Source organism: Arachis duranensis, chromosome 1 (assembly GCF_000817695.3).
Source record: "Arachis duranensis cultivar V14167 chromosome 1, aradu.V14167.gnm2.J7QH, whole genome shotgun sequence".
In the NCBI taxonomy this organism is placed as follows: Eukaryota; Viridiplantae; Streptophyta; class Magnoliopsida; order Fabales; family Fabaceae; genus Arachis; species Arachis duranensis.
The window spans coordinates 100,407,422-100,428,936 of NC_029772.3; the positions used below are offsets into that span (position 1 = coordinate 100,407,422).

The window sequence follows — 21,515 nt, forward strand, 5'->3', positions numbered from 1 at the left end:
TATTAATATATAAATAATTTAAAATTTAAGATGTATAATCATCTAAAAAATTAAATATACTTGTAAACTATTATTTTGATATTAACGTTATGTAAATTAAACGAAATAAGCCGAGTTTTGCTTTAATTTGCACGTACCTCATTTGCAAACGAGATATTTAGAATTTAAAAAAATATACATATCTCGTTTATAGTGATATGTGTATTATTATAAAAAAAACCATTACAATAATCTAAAATTTAATATTTAAAAGAATACATATAAATTTTATTTAAATTTATTTTTAAATTTGTAACCAGTACAAAAAATACGTGTATTTAAATTTTTAATATTTAGAAGAATACATAAAAATTTTATTTAAATTTATTTAAATTTCAAATTTTTTAATTTAATAACTTCTTCCATCACTTATTTAAATTTCTCATTTTTTTAATTCCTATAAATTAGATTTAAAACCGTCCATTATTCTGTTTTAAATAAGGTGAAAATTTAAATGCAGTTAAATTTACGTAAAATTGATAATTAAAAACCGTTAAATAATTTAATTAATTTAACTAAATTTTTATTTAATGCTCTCAGTTATTAATTTCATTGACTGCAAATTTCTACCTTAAAGTAATTGTAAGTGAACACTACAAAATTAAAATATTGGATTAATACAGAGACTCCGCTTCACGCTTTTAGAGAAATATCATTTCAAATGAATATGGAAATATGTTGTTTCAAATTCTCTTTAAAAAATAGTGGGTCGTTTTAAATTTAATTAAATAATAAAAATAAATTTAAAAAAATAGTAGAGTTTAAAAATTTGAATGAATTATGAGAAAGGAAGATTGGTTGCTTAAATAATATAATAGAAAAGAGAGGGCTAGTTGATACAATTAGTGAAAACGTAAAACATGAAAAATTGGAAAACATTTGGAAGATGATTTTGACGCCAACAAAATAAACAAAGTATTTGAATTTTTTTTCAAATTTAATGATGCAATTATAAAATTTGTTAATATTCTATTCGATCTAAATAATAATAAAATATATTAATTTTTTTTAAATTAGTCTAAATTAAATTATTAATATTTTAATAATTATAGACACATATTTCGTTTATAATGTAAGCGAGTTAATTATGAATATATCTCGTTCACATGGTAAACGATATGTGGAGTACGTCAATTCACACATATCACGTGTCTTATCTCGTTTATAGTATATTTTATTAATTTATTTACACAGTAAACGAGATAAATAATATAATACAAAACGTAAGTTATTTCCAAATTACATATATTGATAAATAAAATATTTAAAATATTTATTTTAAAAAAATCCTCCAAATTAAATTCTAGAGAAAAAGAAAAAGATAAAAAATTCGTCTTACAAATATTCTCGTCATATATGTACTCAACGTTCTGAAAATAGATTTGAATCGTTCGATCGAACCGGTTGAACTGTGAACCAATGAGATTTGTGATTTGGTTAGAAACTATAACCACCAAAATTGAAAACTATTGTTGAATCGTTGAATCGGTCGAAAGCCAGTCAATCGAACCGAATTGGAACTCGTCTGGTTTTTAGAAATTCCCCCAAACGGTGCCGTTTTGTTTCAAACTAAAAAAAAACCCTAACCAAATTGCAGCACCGTTGCGACCTCACTCACTCACTCGGTCCTCGTTCCAGCCCCTTCCTGATTCAGAAAGTAACCTCAAACGGCAACCCTAGCCTCCACTCACTCACTCACCATTTCTTAACCAGTTAACCCTAAAGGCCTCCCTGGTCCCGCAATTCATCAACACTCATTAGACAGCCACCACTAGCTGCAGTAAGTAGCAGCTCCTACCATTGTCGAACTCCTCTCCTCCGCCCGAGCTTGCTGTCGCCGCCGGATTTGTAACTGATAGAGGGTGCCGTCGCTGAACGTCTCTGCCACTCACCCTTTTCTCCTCGCGGTGGAATCTCTGCTCGGAGCTCTTCTCATTGCCGTCGCAAACTGCTCCTGCTCGGCTGTAACAAGCTTTGTTCCCGGCATCTCTCTCTTCAAGCTCTCTCTCTATATCTACGAGGTCACTGCCAGCACCGCGTTATTCCGAGCTCACTCTATCACCGCCATTCCTCCCTCGACGTCTCACCAGTAGGCTATTTCTTCAGTTTCGTCTTTATTTTCTAGTTAATTTTTAAGATTTTGAGCTGGGTTTGTATTTTGAAATTGTGATTCTGAAGTTTTGTTGTTGTGATTCTGAAGTTATTGTTGGCATGAAGTTTTTTAGTTGTTGCAGTTGATTCTGTTGCCGAATTTGTGTTGCTGCTTCATTGTAGTTACTAATTTGCAATCATATAATTTCCATAGTTCTGAAAATCGGATTGGGACCAGCCAATTGGACCGGTTCAACTGTGAACCGACAATACAAATGGTTTGGTTCTTTGCTCAAAATCGATCATTCTAAAACCGGACACAAACTGCTGAATTGGCCAGTTGGACCGAATTGGAAACCGGCCGGTTGGACCGAATTGGAAACCGGCCGGTTGGACTGGATTGGAAACCGGCCGATTTAGATGGAACGACCCCGTTTCGGTTAAATTCCTAGGAGAAAAAACAAAAAAAAGAACGCGTGCTCACTGCTCAGTGCTGTGCCTCCCACTACCCCTCTTTCGCTCCTTCCTTTGTTCTTCACTAATCAAGTAATCAGAAAGCTCAACTCAGAAAGAAAAAGTGAAAACCCTAGGTAGTCTCCACTGCCGCCGAACGGAGTGAGCCACTGCCGCCGTCCATCGTTGTCCGAGGCTACTCTCTTCGTCCTTCGGCGTTCTCCAAGTCTCCAACCGCTGTCCGCTCTCAGATTCACCAGTCGCAGGCGAGCAGCTTCTTCCTCGAGCGTCCGTTGTCTTCGTCTGCTGGATCTGCTCGCCGTGATGCTCGCGGTTTCAGACCGAAGGTCATTGCTCACTGCTCACTTGTTCTTCGTTTTTTTTAAAACTTTTTTAATGCTCTGTTCAGAAATCAAATCACAGGATGATTAATTGATTATTGACTGTTTTGTGATTTTATTGAAGAAAACCCTTCTCCATTCAAATCTCCTTCCCTCGAGTTCAGAGATCAGAAGCTCAACCAAGAGAAAAACCCTAGCCTCCACCACCGCCGCAAGGAGCACTCGTGTTTGCCACCGTCTTCCGCAGTCAGGGCTTGTCTCTTTGAGTCTTCGTCCGCCGCAGTCAGTGCTCACTTGTTCTTGTTTCTTTTTTACGCTCTTTTCAGAAATCATTGAACAATTATTGAATGTTTACGTTTTTATTGAATGATTATCTGGTTAATGATTATTGATTAGCTCTGGCTGCTCTGTTCTGTTGTTGTTGTTAGTGTTTTGTGATCTTTTTGGGTAATGATGTGCTGGTTTGTGTTTTACTGTTTTGTGATTTAATTATGCTTAAATTGTGACTGTCTTAATAATTAATTGAACTCCCAATATTTTGTTCAAAACATTGCCAACCTTGCTGTCCTTGAATGCTGGGAATAGACTGCTTCTGCCTGGGTTGCGGAAATTATAGCTTTTATTCTAGCACAATAGCATTAATAAATCTAGCCTTTGAATTATTAGTGACTTTTGTGTGTCATTAAGCTTCACAAATTATGCTGCATTATGACTGGCTTAATTCTGAGATTAATTTATTTGTCTTAGTTTAAGGTGGATATATGAGTTTTTAAATATGGTGATATGGTGAAACAATTTTATTTTTGATTTACTATCTTATTTTCCCATATATAAGTCCTGAACTATACTTTTGTTATACACTGCATCCTGCATAGGTTTTTGTTGCATTGAATGGTGCATTTCAATATTTCATACACTTTTGGAGTACTTTGCAAACATGTATAATTCAGCAGTTGTTAGTTAATTAGATTTGGACTTGAAACTCAGTATATTTTGTAGACTAGCTGGGCTACTTAATCTTAGTCCTAATTAAAATATAAGGTTAAGGATTTTAGTGCTTGTTTGGACGCCATTATTTTGATTAAAAAAGATATTTTTTCAATGAAAAATATCTTTTTTTATTTTTTAATGTGTTTGGCAAATTTCTAGTAGTAAAAGTAAAAGCTCTAGAAAAATAAAAAAACATCTTTTTTGAGAAGATGTAATTTATATCTTTTTTTATAAGATCTTTTTTCCTTAAAAAAAAAGATGTTTTTCATGTAATAAATAAACAAAAAAGTACTTTTATATTGTTATACCCAAACATAATTGATAAATAAAAATATCTTTTTGCATGAGATACCCAAATATAAAATTACTTTTACTTTTCCATAAGATTTTTTAAAAAAAGATAACTGGAAAAAAGATATTTTCTTAGAAGCTCACCCAAACAAGCTCTTACAACTTTTGTATTTCTAATTTTACATGTTAAAAACTGATTGTACTAAGAAGCTAGTTAAAAGCATATTTTTTAAAGCTTTGGACTAAAACTCTACGCAAATACATGAAAAGTAGTTTATTTTACTGAAATTATAGAGTTTGAAGAGAAAAGGGGTCATTTCTTGAATGATTGCTGCTTCTGTTATTTGAAACTTCAGAGATATAACTACAAAACGATTTTTCCGGTTGAACCACGGTTGAACCGGTTAAACCAGTAAATCAATGAACCAATGGCTAAAATAGTTCGATGACCAGTCTGGTTCTCAGAACCTTGATAATTTCTGTTGTTTCTGATTTTAGATCTGAAATTGTGGTTGATGATTGCTGAATTATTGCTTGATTCTGGCAAGATTGAAAGCAAATCTGGTTGTTAGCGATGATTGAACCATCTTAGAGCTTTTCCTTCCATAACTTGAATCATTGAGTGATTAGCTATGCTCCAGTGCTGTATATTCTGTACTCTCTATATTCTGTATTTTTGGTGTTGATTGAATGATTGAAGGATTAGTTCACTGCTGGTTTTTTTTAGTTAATTTTTGGAAAAAGATTGTTAATCTTTGTTAAAATTGTGCTGAAATTTTGCTAAAATTGTGATTAGCTGAAAATTTTGTTAAAAGTTTTTCAGAGTTTCTATTTGTTCATTATGATCAGTCTTTTGTTAGAGAAGAAATAAATTTGTCATCTTTGTTTTTAATGAAGAAATAGATGAATTGAATTAACCGAATAAACTCAATTAACTAGATAAGTAGATGATCGGATATTTATTATTGGTTTGGTTAATTCAATGAATTTTTTTTGTTTCTTGTGATTTATCTTAAATTTCATATAATATTATACATTTTATGCTTATATAAGTTTTGACCTTTGATATTTGTTTTTTTATATTTGACTCGTGTTGTATTTAAATGTGATTATGAGATTTTAATTGGAATTATACTGTTAATTTGTATATATTTAAGATTTATATCAGAATATATTTATATTTTTATATATTTATTTATAATTTGATATGTTATTTTATTATAATTCGGTTATTTCAGTTGAACTACTGTTGAACTGGTTGAACTTCTAAACCGATGAACTAGTAGCTCGAGCGGTTTGATGACCGGTTCAGTTTTCAGAACCTTGATTGTACTTGGGAGTTGTGACTGTCACGGTTTCAGAGTCTTTTTCACTGTTTCTCTGACGCCACCGCTAACCACTCAGAACCGCCGCCAAAACAACCATGCTCTCCATTGCAACTCTCAACCCTTCAACCCCATTCAATCACTCCCCAGGTTGCACTGTCCGCCGTATCCTCAACCGTCACTCTCTCCTCCCATCCACATTCTCACTACCATCCAAATCGAATCCCTATTGCCCTTCCTCCACCTACAGACCCCTCTGCGTGCGCGCCATTGACGCCGCTCAGCTCTTCGACTACGAGTCAAAGCTCGCCAAGGAGTTCACTATCTCCCAGCGCCTCAAGGTCGCAATTGTCGGCTTCGGCAACTTTGGCCAGTTCCTTGCCGTCACATTAGTCCGCCAGGGCCACACCGTCCTCGCCCACTCCCGCTCCGACCACTCCGCCGCAGCCAGAAAGCTTGGAGTATCGTTCTTCCAAAACCCTGACGATCTATGCGAGGAGCATCCCGAAGTGATCCTCCTCTGCTCCTCCATAATCTCAACGGAGCGCGTGCTCCTCACGCTCCCTCTCCAGCGCCTCAAGCGCAGCACTCTCTTCGTTGACGTCCTCTCCGTCAAAGAATTCCCCAAGAAGCTCCTCCTTGAGCTCCTCCCCTTCGATTTCGACATCCTCTGCACTCACCCGATGTTCGGACCCGAGTCCGCACCCGACGGATGGACCGGCCTCCCATTCGTCTTCGAGAAGGTTCGTATCCTCGACGAGAAGCACCGTGTTTCTCGCTGTGAGAAGTTCCTCAATGCGTTTTCCAGAGAAGGTTGCAGGATGGTGGAGATGAGTTGCGAGGATCACGACCGTTACGCTGCCGGTTCGCAATTCATTACTCATACCGTTGGAAGGATTCTTGAAGGGTTGATGCTGGAGTCGACGCCGATTAATACGAAAGGGTACGAGAGTTTGTTGGGGTTGGTGGAGAACACTGCTGGGGATAGCTTTGATTTGTATTATGGTTTGTTCATGTTTAATAAGAATTCTTTGGAGGTGCTGGAGAAGCTTGATTTGGCGTTTGAGGATCTCAGGAAGCAGCTCATTGCGCGGTTGCATCACGTGGTTAGGAATCAGTTGATGGAGGACGGTGAAAGGTTGCAGCAGCTGGATGGAAGTAACAGCCATGCACTGCTCCGGCAAGCTGGTAATGGATCTGCATTGCTGCATTCCAGGTATTTGATATTTGGAACTTGAAAAATCTTAGGGATTTTTGCTACATTGTATGAATATTTCTGATTGATGTTTTAGATAGTGTTCGTGTTTGTTGAGATTGAGAGCAAGCAACTTAATCATTTTGAATTCGGAAGATGTTCTTGTGATGGGAAAATGGTTAATACATAATAATGATTGACAAGTAATGATGCTAATAATGCAGATCCAATGATGATGCTCTGCTACGTAGTTCCATTTCAAACAATTCTAGCCTGTCTGATGAGAACACAAAGCTCAAGATTGCAATTGTTGGTTTTGGAAACTTTGGTCAGTTCCTTGCAAAAACTATAGTTAGTCAAGGTCATGAGGTTTTGGCGTATTCTAGATCAGACTATTCTGATGTGGCTCGGCAGTTGGGGGTTTCATATTTCAGCAACGCAGATGATCTTTGTGAGCAACATCCAGAAGTGATCTTACTCTGCACTTCCATCCTTTCGACGGTTAAAGTTCTTAAATCATTACCTTTCCAAAGGTTGAAGAGAAGTACATTGTTTGTTGATGTACTATCCGTCAAAGAGTTCCCTAGAAACCTCTTCCTTCAACACTTGCCTCCTGATTTTGATGTTCTCTGCACACATCCCATGTTTGGGCCGGAGAGTGGAAAGAATGGCTGGAAAAACCTTCCTCTTGTTTATGACAAAGTTAGAATTGGGAACGAAGAATCAAGAATATTGCGATGTTGTCAGTTTCTCGACATTTTTGCCAGTGAAGGATGCCGGATGGTTGAAATGTCTTGTGCTGAACATGATTGGCATGCAGCTGGATCCCAGTTTGTTACACACACAACAGGAAGATTTTTAGAAAAATTGGGGTTAGAGACAACACCAATAAACACAAAGGGTTATGAAACTTTGTTGAGTTTGGTGGAAAATACCGTGGAGGATAGTTTTGATCTGTACTATGGTTTATTCTTGTATAATTTAAATGCCATGGAGCAACTAGAAAGATTCGATTTGGCTTTTGAATCATTGAAGAAGCAGCTTTTCGGACGATTGCATAGTATCTACCGAAAGCAACTATTTGAAAATGAAGAACAGATCCTTGCTTTGCCAGAGAGGTCTACGCTGCAAGAGAAATCTGAAGACAGTGATGTATCATCACCTCTTTCAAAAACTGTAGACACCAAATGAATTTATCCCAAAGATTTCCATCTCATTGGTAAGCATTGCAGGCCCCAATTATTCTAATAGTAGGTTTAAATAAATTTGTTAATTCTAAAATCTCACATTCAATAGTTCTCGGAGTTTGGCTGCTGTCCCATTGAAAGTAAAAGAAAAATGTTGTAATTTTCAATATATTTTAACTTCCATATATTTCTTAGTTTTCATTCCATGTCTAGCTTGCTGCATCGATAACAGTGGAGCTAGATGATCATGTATTTAGGTGCCAATGTAGTTATTGGCGTTAAATGTAGACTTAAGAGTTTTGAATCTTAAATGAGATAAAGCGCAATCCAGTGGACAAGCATCCCGCGTTAACGCAAGGTCTGGGAAAGAGCCGCACCCAAAGGATATGATGTACGCAGCCTAACCTAATAATTAAATCAGTGGCTGTTTTCACGGCTTTAACCCGTGATCTTGGGTTCACACGGAGACAACTCAATTGTTGTTCTTAAGCTCCCCTTCCGAATCTGAAATGGGATATTCATTGAAATGAAAATGTAGATACTTTAGATAAAAGTTGGATGTCTGTTGGAATTGAGTGACTTAAAATGCAAATATTCACTTGGTATAACGTGAAAGCAGGAAATGATCATGAAAACTGCTGTGAAGTGTGATCATGGACAATCCTGAGGGATGGCAAAAAAATCCGTACCCATGGATACCCACTGAGATTACCTGCGACGAGGAGGTTAACGGGGACGGAGACCCACCCCCCTGAATAAATGGTGACGGGGGTGGGGATTGAGGTACCCGCCCCACGGGGACCTACGAAATCTCCATGAAAAATAATTTACTTAAATGTCCTTATGTATATAAGTTTTGTAAGTAACTTTAATTCATTTTATTTTAATCTATATGTTGGAAATTTTATGTGTATGTTATGTTAAATTTGTGTTTGAATTATGCGTGATTTGATATATTTGGTTGAATTATATAAGATTTTATTATATTTGTGTTAATTATCTTTTAAAAAAAATTAAAACTTAATAATATCCAACTACTCATAGATTTTGAATCATCTTGTTAGTAACAAGTTTAACATTAATGATAGGTATATTTCAGGGCTAAGGTTATCTTTGGATTGAATGCTCTTGCTGGAAGAACCATACAATCTGGTTCTGCAGTTGGACCATGGAACTTCTCCAATGCTGAATCTTTTATCCGTTACACTGTAAGAAAGAATTACAGCATTGCTGGTTGGGAATGTGGTAAGTGTATGCTCCCTCATTACATATATGCCAAAGTAGTAAGCATCAGTGTAATTGATTCAATAAGACTAAAATTAAAAATGGTGATTTTAAGACTCATTATTTTTGTCACATAGCAGGATTTCACATTGAGTTTCTAACACAAACATTGCAAGTCTTTGTACTCATTTTTATTTTATATATCTAAACAACACATCTTTTCACCATTGGATAGAATGTGTGATCTGCATATGATAAGTCTACACCCTCAACCAATGGTAGAAAGGTATGTGTGAGTTTGTATATTGAGCACACAATATTTTTCTGAAGAGAATGATACTTGAAAGCTAAAATGAAATAGTCCACAATAATGTGCTGCTCATCCTTCAACTATGAAATTTAATATTTGGTACCTATAGATAATCTGGATTTGGCACAAAAGTAGTAGTGTTTAGTAAACCATAGTTTCCTCCAACCAAACTCTGTCTGCAGTATGTTCTGGTGTCATAAACAGCTGACATTCCCAGCTGATCAAAATACCTGTGTTATGATGTATTAACATTAGAGCAACTGCTTGTAGAATCTCCAATGACAAAATAAAAAAAAAAGAAAAGAAAAAAAAATCAAGGTGAGTTAGTTAAACTAACCAAAAGCTGTAGACAAATGCATCAGACACAAGATGGTGGCCACTGTTGTAAGCCCCTCCTGCCTCACCAACCCATGCTTTTGCTTTGGTTGCTGATTTTTGAAGTACGTTTTTGAGGCCACTGAATGTGCTTGCCACTCATCAAGATATGATGGATCAAGAATTTTTTCAATTAGGTGCTCATCAACTCCTGTATGTAAGATAAAGTAGTAGCTTTTGTTATAACCAAAATTCATAAACATTGGTAAAATATTATTTGTATTCCTATTTGGTGGATGATACCTGGTCCAAGGTTATATATGTGTGATGAGATACCACATTAACAGATTTACCAGATTTGTTTACAAATTCCTGGAACCAATTTGCATCATAGAAGCCACCTGGAGCAATGACCAGTGGCTTATGCCTAATCCCTCTATATACATCATGAATTATGTTTCTTAAAGCAGCAATATCAGAAGCATATTGTTATGCAGAAACACTAGTTCCAACGCTACTCCGGCACAATTCATTGCCTGCACAAGCAAGAAGGAATTCATTTATACAATTAATTCTATCCGGGGAGACATGCTATTTTTAATTTTGCAAAAAGTACTTGAAAGACTTGCAATGTTTGTGTTAGAAACTCAATGTGAAATCCTGCTATGTGACAAAAGATCATTTTTAATTTTAGTCTTATTGAATCAATTACACTGACGCTTGCTACTTTGGCATATATGTAATGAGGGAGCATACACTTAACAAATTCCCAACCAGAAATGCTGTAATTCTTTCTTACAGTGTAACAGATAAAAGATTCGGCATTGGAGAAGTTCCATGGTCCAACTGCAGAACTAGATTCTATGGTTCTTCTAGCAAGAGCATTCAATCCAAAGATAACATTAGCCCTGAAATATACCTATCATTAATGTTAAACTTGTTACTAACAAGATGATTCTTGTTTAGTGCTAAAAAGTTAGACAGAGAGACACACAGAGGGAAGGAAACAACTTAAAAGGGAGAACTGATTTTTACCCTGCTTTTTGGAAAAAGCTGTTTAGATCATCCCATCTATGCATTGGTAAGCATCCTTCAGTGAATCCAAATATCTTAGAGGAGCTGTTAACAAAAGGAGTACATGGTTTTGGACTTTCTTCAGTCCCATATATGACCTTATCTTGCAAGGTGCCACCTAACCTAATCTTTAATGGTGAAAATGCTGCAGAATATTCAGAAGTAATGATCCTTAATAAGCTCCCAGGAAAAAGGTGGTCCCCATAAGAATAAAAGAAAGAAGAGGTAACTTCTTGTGAATATTATAGAGATGTCTATTCTTTCTTACCTTTTACTGCATTTAACAATATTTTGTTGTTGAGGTCCTGCAAGAAATGAAAATTAAAAGGTATAAATTCCTCTCTCTCACTTTTATGCTACATTCAGATTCTAAATGTATGAATGTTAGTCTGAGAAGTCACTACAGCATCATTCCATAAATGGGAAAAAAGAATATCATCACAGAATGATATTCAGAGCTCAAGAAAAAAAAAAGTATAACACAGCAGCAGAAACATATCATTATGTTGGAATAATTTGCAGCAGTGAAAAATTTAAGCGGAAAAATGAATAATAATTAGACAGATTCAAATAGCACAGTACAAAGAAAGAAAGAATACCAGGTTGAGAAGAGAAGCATGACCCCAGCTACTTGTTCTATAGTCACATTTCTGAGGACGCCACCAATCAAGAGTTGCATCAATCCCTCCAATGTGAGATTTCCCATGTATCATTATTCCTTTCACTGCTTCATGTCCACTACTTTCTCTTCCATGCATAGCATTCACTCCAGTGAAGCTCAACAAACTCACCACCAAGTAGAACAGACCCACAAGCCTTGTCATCAAAGAACCCGAACTTTTTTTTTCCTTTTTTGGTTAACAGTGTGCACTTAAGTTGGAACCATTTCAGCATGTATAATGTTAGGGACTTGGGAGAACGAATACACGCCCAAATTTAAATGGGATTAAACATTAAAATTGTGGGTCTTCTTGACCAAACACGAATGTTGTGGGTCTTATGTTTCTTTCAGAATCATATCTCCCCTTTCTCACCTCAAAGGTCGCAGGTTCAAACCCTACGAGTTACCATCAAGGAGAAAATGTGGTAAGTGTGTGAGGAGTTACAATCAAGGAGAAAATGTGGTGTGTGAGGAGTGTGTGGGTGTGTTGTGTACCTAGGATTTAACCAAAAAAAAAACTTCTGCAGGCACCAGAACTTAAGCCAACCAGGTGTACTACTTTGGACTTACGTTGATCACAAACGAACAACTTACAAAAAAGAAAAGAAAATTATTAATCCATTTTTTTTTCTCGACAAAGAATTATTTGATCTATTAGAATTTTGATTAATCGAATTTCACCTAACCAGCAAGGGAAATTATTTCACAATGATAAAGTACTAAAATAAACAATGTACTACTTAATATTAAATTTATATTTCAGCTTAGTTAACGATAAGTATCCGGATTTTGCATTGTTCATTTGCAGTGATACTTAATTGTTAATTATTATAGGATAGATCAACAATTCACATGGTGTATAATTCACTAGATTATAAAATAGGAAGCGGTTCTGGTATTCTTCCATACGGAAGCAAAACTTTGTTGTTTCGTTCAATATAGCCATTAAAATATACTATAAATTATTCATATGGTGGAGATACAAGAAAACCTTCATTGAGTGGAAACAATGAGAAGAAAGCTCAAGGATATCACGCAACCAGTTAAAAAGTTATTAAGTATGTTAATACATTTCTCACATTTTTTACACTAACAACTTTAATATCATCGTTATAATATTTATGTCAAAATTAAAGTGTTATAATTTTAAAAATTTAACATTTTAAAAAAGAAAGCGTCGAAAAAAAAATCGATTATTAGTGAAAAATAAACATCAATCCTAACAGTACATCACTTGGTTAATATAAATAGCATGTTAAGTCAGAATAAATCTAAAGAAAATGTCAATTTTAGAAAATATATAAGCAGGTATTGTTATGAAATTTTAGTCTTTAATAATTTGGACTTCTTTCGGACATATAGTAAAGAAATTTAGGCGTCAAAAGATCTGAAATTATACAACTAGGTTTAGATCCGTGTAAAATTAAAATAAATTAATTTATATATATAAAAGATTATTTAATAAAAAACTTAAATACTCAGAATTACTTATATAAATTAACTAATTGTTTGTATTAGTAAGTGTTAATACTCTAGCCCAACACTAAGGTTCAGGTCCAAACTACAGATCCAACCACAAGGTTGGGTTCCTCAGAACACCGACCTTCTCTTTAGAAGTCGGTTCTCCCCACGACTTGCTCTAAAGAAGTCGGAAACAAAGATTAGCTGGCAGATAATAACTGCCCCTAAAATCTCTCAACCCACTTCCAGGAGTCATATCGTAACCTCCCTAAGATAAAGGGACGGTTATCCACCCTAAAAGGTGAAACTACTCTAACGGTGGTTATTGGTTCACCACTATAAATACACTGACACCCCTCAGGTATCTCTAAGTTCCAATACTCTCTAGACCTGCTCACACCCTTGCTAACTTAGGCATCGGAGTGTCTTTGCAGGTACCACCCCCATTCTCTCACACTCACAAGTCGGAAGAAGCATCTAAAGGCGCAAACCTGCTCAAAGGATTCCTCCCTCATACGATTGGGCCAACCTAACGAGTCCAACCCATTAACCTCCGGTTACCCAACATAACATTGGCGCCGTTGCCGGGGACCCGAGGGATCAACCCATAATGGTGGACAACTCACCAGAAGATGGTCATATAGCGTCTGATTCCGAGCAAGAAAATCCAAATATCGAAAATAATGACGCAGACCTGACCCTTCATCAAGGAACCAGCGACCAGCATAGAGAAGGCACCTCTAGGCTCAAAAACCCAAAGGTAAACTCCTCGGAAGGACGAGAATCCGAAAAGGAAGGGCCACCCCATGCAACCGAACTAATGGGGCTGATCCACGGCCACCAAGATTGTCTGGAGCAACTGGAACAGGAACTAGAACGACAACGAGAGGCGGAGCGAAACCTCAGGGAGGAAATAGAACGACGAAAAGAGTTGGAAGAAAAACTCTTAAAACTTGAATCCTCCCTCAAAAGCCAGAACTCCCGCGGCGACTGAGAAGAGTCGCCCCTGGGAGGAGAGGACCCGTTCAGTGAGGACATAATGAGGGCGAAAGTTCCAAGAAACTTCAAAAGCCCTGATATGAACCTTTATGATGGAACCACAGACCCGAAGCATCACTTAAGCAATTTCAAAAGTCGGATGTATCTGGTTGATGCTTCTGATGCAACTCGCTGCAAGACTTTTCCGACCACCCTGTCAAAAGCGGCGATGAAGTGGTTTGATAGCCTCCCTCCAAGGTCGGTTACCAGCTTTGAGGACCTCTCAAGAAAATTCTTAATGTGATTCTCCATCCAGAAGGATAAAGTAAAACACGCACCGAGCCTCCTGGGAGTTAAACAGGAGGTCGGGAAACCTCTGCGTGATTACATGGAAAGGTTCAACAAAGCGTGTTTGGAAATTCAAGACCTGCCCACAGAGGCAGTTATCATGGGATTAGTAAATGGACTTAGAGAGGGCCCCTTCTCTCAGTCCATATAAAAAAAGCACCCGACCTCTTTGAGCGATGTACAAGAGAGAGCAGAAAAGTATATCAACATGGAGGAAAATGCCAAACTACGGGAGCCCAGCTGGCGACTGGGGCCCCCTCACTCAGCAAAAGAAAAAGAAAGGGAGCCTAAGAAAAAAGAGAAGGTCGGCCCCGATAGGCCTAAGAGATATCACTCCTACACTCCTCTAAAAGTCTCCCTAGTAGACGTATACAAAGAAATCTGCAATACTAAAAGATTGCCGCCTCCCAGACCCATCAAAAATAAAAAAGGAGGGGTGTCGCGGCGACTACTACGAGTACCATCAGATATATGACCACTTAACAAATGATTGCTACGACCTCAAAAATGTGATAGAAAGGTTGGCCAGGAAAGGCCGACTTGATAGATATCTCACGGATAGGTCGGACAATCATGGAAAAAGAAAGCGAGATGATGAAGACAGAAGAGACCCGCCGCCACAAACCCCGAGAGACACATATATACAATCTCTGGAGGATTCACAGGAGGGGGCTCACTAAATCATCTCGCAAAAGACACCTGAAGCGAGTTTATCAAGTTAGAAACGAATCTCCCGATCTCCCAACCATCTCGTTCACCAAAGAGGACGAACAGGGGATCGTCCCCGGGCATAACGACCCGGTGGTAATAACCATGATCTTGGCAAATGCCAACCTCCACAAGACCTTGGTGGATCAAGGGAGTTCGGCAGATATACTTTTTAAATCCGCATTCGATAAGTTAGTGTTGGATGAAAGGGTAAGCTTACCCCGACACCCTATATGGATTAGGAGACATGTCAATTAAGCCACTGGGATACATCCCCCTTCACACGACCTTCAGAAAGGGGGAAAATTCCAAAACTCTAAGCATTGACTTCATCGTCATTGATGTCGGATCGGCGTATAATGCCTTAATTGGCAGGACTACGTTAAATCGGCTCGGAGCGGTGGTGTCAACCCCTCACCTTTGCATGAAATTCCCAACACCTAAGGGAATAGCGACGGTACGAGGAGACCAAAAATTGGCAAGAAAATGCTACAATGAAAGCTTAAACCTCCGAGGAAAGAGCAAGGAAGTCCACACCATAAAACTCGGGGGAATTAAAGCAAGGGAAGAGCTGCGACCACAACTGGGTGGAAGAACCGAAGAGGTTCAAATCAGAAAAGAGGAAGAAAAAAGAACCAACATAGGGGCCAGCCTAGACGAAGGTCTGAAACAAAGGCTAATAAAGCTCCTACAATAAAATTTCGACCTCTTCGTTTGGAAAGCTTCCGACATGCCAGGGATAGACCCTCGTCTCATGTCCCACAAGCTTTCGGTACACCCCGGATCACGACCCGTACAGCAGCGCAAGCGTAAGCTCGGTGCAGAACGAGCTCAGGTGGTGGAAGAACAAGTACAAGCTCTCTTGGAAGCCAACTTCATCTGAGAGGTCAAATACCCGGCATGGCTAGCAAATGTAGTGCTAGTTAAAAAGCAAAACGGCAAGTGAAGGATGTGCGTCGACTATACCGACCTGAATAAAGCATGCCCCAAAGACCTGTATCCACTTCCCAGTATTGACACCCTAGTAGATGCAAGCTCAAGGTATCAATACTTGTCGTTTATGGATGCTTACTCGGGATACAACCAAATCCCGATGTACCAGCCGAATGAGGAAAAAACTTCATTCATCACACCTAGAGCAAACTACTGCTATGTGGTGATGTCATTTGGGTTAAAAAATGCCGGGGCCACATATCAAGGGTTGATGAATAAAGTGTTCACCCCCTATCTTGGGAACTTAATGGAGGTCTATGTAGATGACATGCTGGTAAAAACTAAGGAGGAAACTGACCTCCTGACAGACCTCTCGCAAGTTTTAGACACCATAAGGTCGCATGGGATGAGACTAAATCCCACAAAATGCACCTTCGCGGTGGAGGCGGGAAAGTTTCTAGGATTTATGCTTACACAAAGGGGAATCGAAGCAAATCCCGATAAGTGTAAAGCTATATTAGAAATGAAAAGCCCGACTTGTCTGAAAGAGGTCCAACAATTAAATGGAAGGCTTGCCGCCCTTTCCAGGTTCCTAGCGGGATCAGCACTAAGATCCCTTCCACTATTTTCCCTATTAAAAAAAGGATGCCAGTTCGAATGGACTATGGAGTGCGAAGAAGCTTTCCGGGAGTTCAAAAAGTTCTTGAGCCAGCCTCCAATCCTGACCCGACCCATAGTCGGGGAAGAGCTCGTTCTATACCTGTCAGTAGCAGACAAAGCTATAACATCAGCTCTAATACGAAAAGATGAAGTCGGGCAGCATCCTGTGTACTTCACCAGCAAAGTTCTACAGGTCCCAGAACTAAAGTATCAAAAACTTGAAAAGTTTGCATACTCCTTAGTAGTGGCCTCACGTCGATTACGACCATATTTCCAAGCACACACGATAAAAATTCGAACGAACCAGCCCATAAAGCAGGTACTTCAGAAGACGGACATTGCGAGGAGAATGGTTCAATGGGCAATAGAACTCTCCGAGTTTGACTTGAAATACGAAGCCCAAACGGCAATAAAAGCTCAATGCCTCACCGAGTTTCTAGCGGAATACGCGGGAGACCAAGAGGAGAAATCCACTACATGGGAGTTATATGTAGATGGGTCCTCCAATAAAGCTGGAAGTGGGGCAGGCATAATATTGGTCAGCAAAGGGGGAACGCAAATTGAAGTTTCTTTCAAGTTCGAGTTTCCAGCTTCCAACAATCAAACAGAATATGAAGCCTTGATTGCAGGGTTAAAGCTGACAGAAGAAGTCGGTGCGACCAAAGTAATGATATTCAGCGACTCTCAGGTGATGACCTCCCAAATAAAAGGAGAGTATCAGGCCAAAGATCCCAACATGAAAAATACTTGGACAAAATCTTGGAGTACCTTAGGCACTTTGAAGAGACCGAGGTAAAGCATATAACTCGGGACCTCAACAGCAGAGCAGATGCCCTCTCCAAGCTAGCAAGTACCAAACCAAGAGGGAACAACAGAAGCCTGATCCAAGAAACTCTCCCTGAACCCTCCGTGGACAAAACGGAGGTTGCTCAAGATGTCTTTGAAATCACCGGGTTAGACCTCGGATGGATGAAACTCTTAGTCGAATACCTGAAATTCGACATCTTCCCCAAAGAGGAAAAAGAGGCCAAGAAAATCCGGAGGAAAGTACAAAACTATACGATGGTGAAAAATATTCTCTATAAAAGGGGGATATCAACATCGCTACTAAAGTGCGTCCTGACCTAAAAAAAAACTGAGGTGCTAGAAGAGGTACACAATGAAATCTGCGGGAACCATCTTGGAGCAAGGTCGTTAGCTAGAAAAGTAATCCGAGCTGGATTCTACTGGCCGACCTTACAAAAAGACTCCACGGAATTTGTGAAAAGGTTCCAGCCATGCCAAATGCATGCAAACTTCTATGTAGTCCCTCCCGAGGAACTCATTAGTATAACTTCCCCATGGCCTTTCGCAAAATGGGGATTGGACTTGCTAGAACCATTCCCACAAGCGCCGGGGTAAGTAAAATATCTAATAGTGGGAGTGGATTACTTCACAAAGTAGATAGAAGCAGAATCATTGGCCTCCATCACCGCTCAGAGAAGTCGGAAGTTCCTCTACAAGAACATTATCACCAGATATGGGGTATCCCACTTCATCACCACTGATAATGGCACTCAATTCACCGACTCAACCTTCAAAAGCCTGGTAGCCAGAATGAAAATCAAACATCAATTTACATCAGTGGAACATCCACAAGCAAATGGACAAGCCGAGGCTGCAAACAAAGTCATATTGGCAGGGTTGAAGAAAAGGTTGCAGGACGCAAAAGGAGCATGGGCCGAGGAACTCTCACAAGTACTTTGGGCTTATCGGACCACACCTCAGTCTGCCACAGGAGAAACACCCTTCCGACTTGCTTATAGCATAAAAGCCATGATACCGGTTGAAATCAACGAGAAAAGCCCAAGGGTGAACTTCTACGACGAGGTTGGAAACATAAAGGGGCACAAAGAAGAACTTGAACTTCTCCCTGAAGTCCAGGAACGAGCCCATATTAGAGAAGCAGCATTGAAGCAAAGGATGACGAACAGACACAACCAGAAAGTCATTCGAAGGAGCTTCGCCTCAGACGACTTGGTCTTAATTAGAAATGACATAGGTGTCAACAAGTCTGGGGAAGGAAAGCTCGCCGCTAATTGGAAGGGACCATACAAGATTAGTGAGGTCCTAGAAAAAGGTTATTACAAGGTGACCGACTTAAACGGCACCGAGTTACCCAGGTCGTGGCATGCTTGTAATATGAAAAGGTACTACAGTTAAAAGCGAACTCTACTCCCTGATGTACTCTTTTCCCAACTTCATGATTTTTTTCCAAAGTAAAATGGGTTTTTTTCTGAAGAAGGATTTTTAACGAGGCATCAGAGTAGAGACTAAGAGGTCATAGATAGCCCGAAACCCTTAGTAGCGATAAAGTACCTTTGCAAATAAATAAAGATCTTTTTCAAATATCTCTTATAAATTCCTTCTCACTTTCTACGAAACGCGCCGACTTAAGCTCGACAAAGCATGAAAATCCCATGAACCGACCTAGATGGTCGTCAGGATAAAACGACGAGGTACAAGTCGGTGTAAAGAGGTTATAAAAGTCGATCGTGAATAAACTCGGAAACTAACTGACTAACAAGTCGAAAATTTCGAGGAACAAAGAAACGCATCGCAAAAATAACTTAAGTTATAAAAATTCAATATATCAAAAATTGAGTATAAAGAATACCGAAAAGAGATCAAAAAGCCTATAGAAAACACTAAAGACTGTCCTAAGTCTTCAAGAAAAATTCGAGAAAAACTTAGAAGAAGGGACAGCCAGCCAAGAAAAGGTTTTTCAAAACAAAAGATCAAAAAAGGGTTTTTCGAAACCTAAAGCAGAAAAAGCATGCACGCAACCAACAAAAATAACTTAAACCCTTGTCCAAAAAAGGGTATTTCTAAATATTTTGTTTACGGCCATAAAAGGCCAAAAAAGTGTCAACAGTGTACCACAACAGCATAAAAATAAAAAGTTTAAAAAAGTGAGGACCCACAGGCCGGGCCCCCATATAGCCAAAGATAAAATTTTTGAGATTTTCAAAGAGCGTCACCGTCACCACCTGGAAGAATAGTCGGAGCACCACCAGAGTCAGAGAGAGAGACATCCATAGGAGTTGGAAGAGAAATCTCAGGAGCCTTGGAAGAACTCGGAGCATCATCTGGTTGAGTAGGAGACTCTATAATTCTCTGACCCGAGTCTTCAGCTCGAATTCAGAAACAGGTCGGGGAGGAGACACGATCGCCCCGTCAATTACAACCTTGTCCGGATCCAAGGGTGAGAGGTCTAGGTCGGGAGCAATGACCCCGACCTGTTCCCTAAAAACCCTCCAAGCTTCCTCGGGCCCCTCGGCGATAGAATCCTCCAGCTCCGCGTAAGCATCCCGAGCCCTCATTAGATCTTTTTTGACCTCCACAAGGTCCTGGAACAAACTTGAGTAGCACTGCTCTGCCTTCTCCCGTAGGCCCTCCACCATAGAGCATCGGCCTATCAACTTCTCCCCTTCATTCTGGAGATTATCCCTCTCTTCCTTCAGCTTGGTGACCTCCTCCCTCAGACTCCTCTCAGACTCTTGATACAAAAGAATCCTCCCCTCTAGCTTCTCAACCCTCTGGGATGAGCCCAAAGAGCTAAGGGGAGTCTTCTCAAAGATGTCAAGAAACTTGGTGCACAACCCCGCCGCCCTGATACTCTTCTGAGCCAGAATAGTAAGGTGGTTTCGAAGAGAAGCATCATCAATACTTATACGTGTATAAGGATAGATATGCTCCCGGATGAATTGATGCGCATCCACCTTGGCCTCACCTTCAAAAGGAGAACCAGACTCTAGAGCCTTGTGTTTTTTCTTTTCTGGCTCAGGAGAAGGTCGGGAAGAAGGAGGCGGCAGAGAAGAAGCCGAGGAAGAAATAACGATAGGTCGGACAGGGGTCCCCAAGCTGTAAGAAGAAGGGAGAGGAGAAGGACCGGTCGCCCTGGCACCACCAACCCTGGCGTGAGATCTAGCCTTGGCCTCCTAAACCTTCTGGTAAGACTCCCTCGAATTCCTCTTCGCCATCTCTGCAAAAACTATTAGGTAAAAAGTCAATAAAACAAATCGGAGAAAACAACTCAGAAAGTCAGAAAACCCAAGAAACCAATAAGACACTACCTAATTGGGATTGCACAAAGGTCGGGAACCCCTGGAGGAACTTCTTGGTATCCAAATAAGGGGCTCTCCCCCAAACTTCTCGGAGGAACCCAACGATGGCTGCCTCCACCTCATCCAAATCATCTAAACTATATTTCTCGCAAGGAGAGGTCTCTAACTAGTATAGAGGAAAGCGAGGGGAAGAATTTTCATCCAGGAAAAAAGGGTGGTGACCCTCTACAGCTTGTACTTTGAAAAAGAAGTTTTTAAAGTCATGAAAGGATTCATCAAAAAGGGTAAAGACTCTCCGGCCTTGTATAGCCAGGAAAGAAATCCATTGTTGTTTGTTATTTTGCCCACTAAAGGGCTTAGTCATGTGAAAAAGAAAAAAGAAAATCCTCAAAGAAGTCGGAAAATCTAGGGCATGGCTAATGAATTGATAAATTTTCAAAAAATCTCAAGAGTTGGGGTGGAGCTGTGTAGAAGCAACACGGAAGTGGCCTAAAACATCCATATCAAAGTCGGAAAAAGGGAGAAAAATGTCCAGGCGGGTAATCATACTCTCATACATATAGAAAAAATGAGGGGCTACCTCAGAGGCCCTCCCAAAGCAAATCCGGTCTTCGGGACCTGGGACAACCAGTTCATATTTCGGCTCGTCCTCATCAGAGGTACAAAGCCTATGATGAGTGCGGAGGTTGGTGATGAAGTCCGTGTCAACAAGGGGTTCTTCCCCCAAAACCGTGACATCCACCCATTGAGCAAGAATTTCAACAGAAGACATTTTTGTTTTTCTAGAAAAACCTACAAAGAAAAAGAAAAAAAGGGATAAAAAAT

At 39.3% G+C, this 21,515-nt stretch overlaps 1 protein-coding gene and 1 pseudogene across 5 annotated transcripts; one reads left to right on the plus strand and one right to left on the minus strand.

The window, feature by feature from the left end:
• The first annotated feature begins 3,062 nt into the window (after window positions 1–3,062).
• On the plus strand, window positions 3,063–11,187 carry LOC107469958 (arogenate dehydrogenase 1, chloroplastic). 5 transcript variants are annotated; one of them, XR_008006681.1, is made up of 5 exons: window positions 3,063–3,206; window positions 5,444–6,746; window positions 6,950–7,944; window positions 10,728–10,842; window positions 10,987–11,187. XR_008006681.1 is itself a non-coding variant. In XM_016089351.3 (4 exons), exons 2-3 carry the CDS (start codon window positions 5,629–5,631, stop codon window positions 7,914–7,916), a joined length of 2,085 nt encoding a protein of 694 aa, XP_015944837.1. In that variant the 5' UTR covers window positions 3,063–3,206; window positions 5,444–5,628; the 3' UTR covers window positions 7,917–7,944; window positions 9,001–10,469. The 5 variants fall into 5 exon arrangements, 3 of the variants coding, with proteins under 3 accessions (XP_015944837.1, XP_015944841.1, XP_015944832.1); XR_008006682.1 differs by having other exon boundaries at window positions 10,738–10,842; window positions 10,987–11,186; XM_016089351.3 differs by lacking the exons at window positions 10,728–10,842; window positions 10,987–11,187 and adding an exon at window positions 9,001–10,469.
• LOC107469984 (heparanase-like protein 3) lies at window positions 9,550–11,786 on the minus strand (annotated as a pseudogene).
• Between the last annotated feature and the right edge of the window lie 9,729 nt (window positions 11,787–21,515).

Bases quoted from the DNA above. Each gene is read 5' to 3' on its own strand.
- LOC107469958 (XM_016089351.3), top strand. From the start codon at position 5,629: ATGCTCTCCATTGCAACTCTCAACCCTTCAACCCCATTCAATCACTCC. The intron at 6,747-6,949 runs GTATTTGATATT...CTAATAATGCAG, and splicing joins TCTGCATTGCTGCATTCCAG to ATCCAATGATGATGCTCTGC.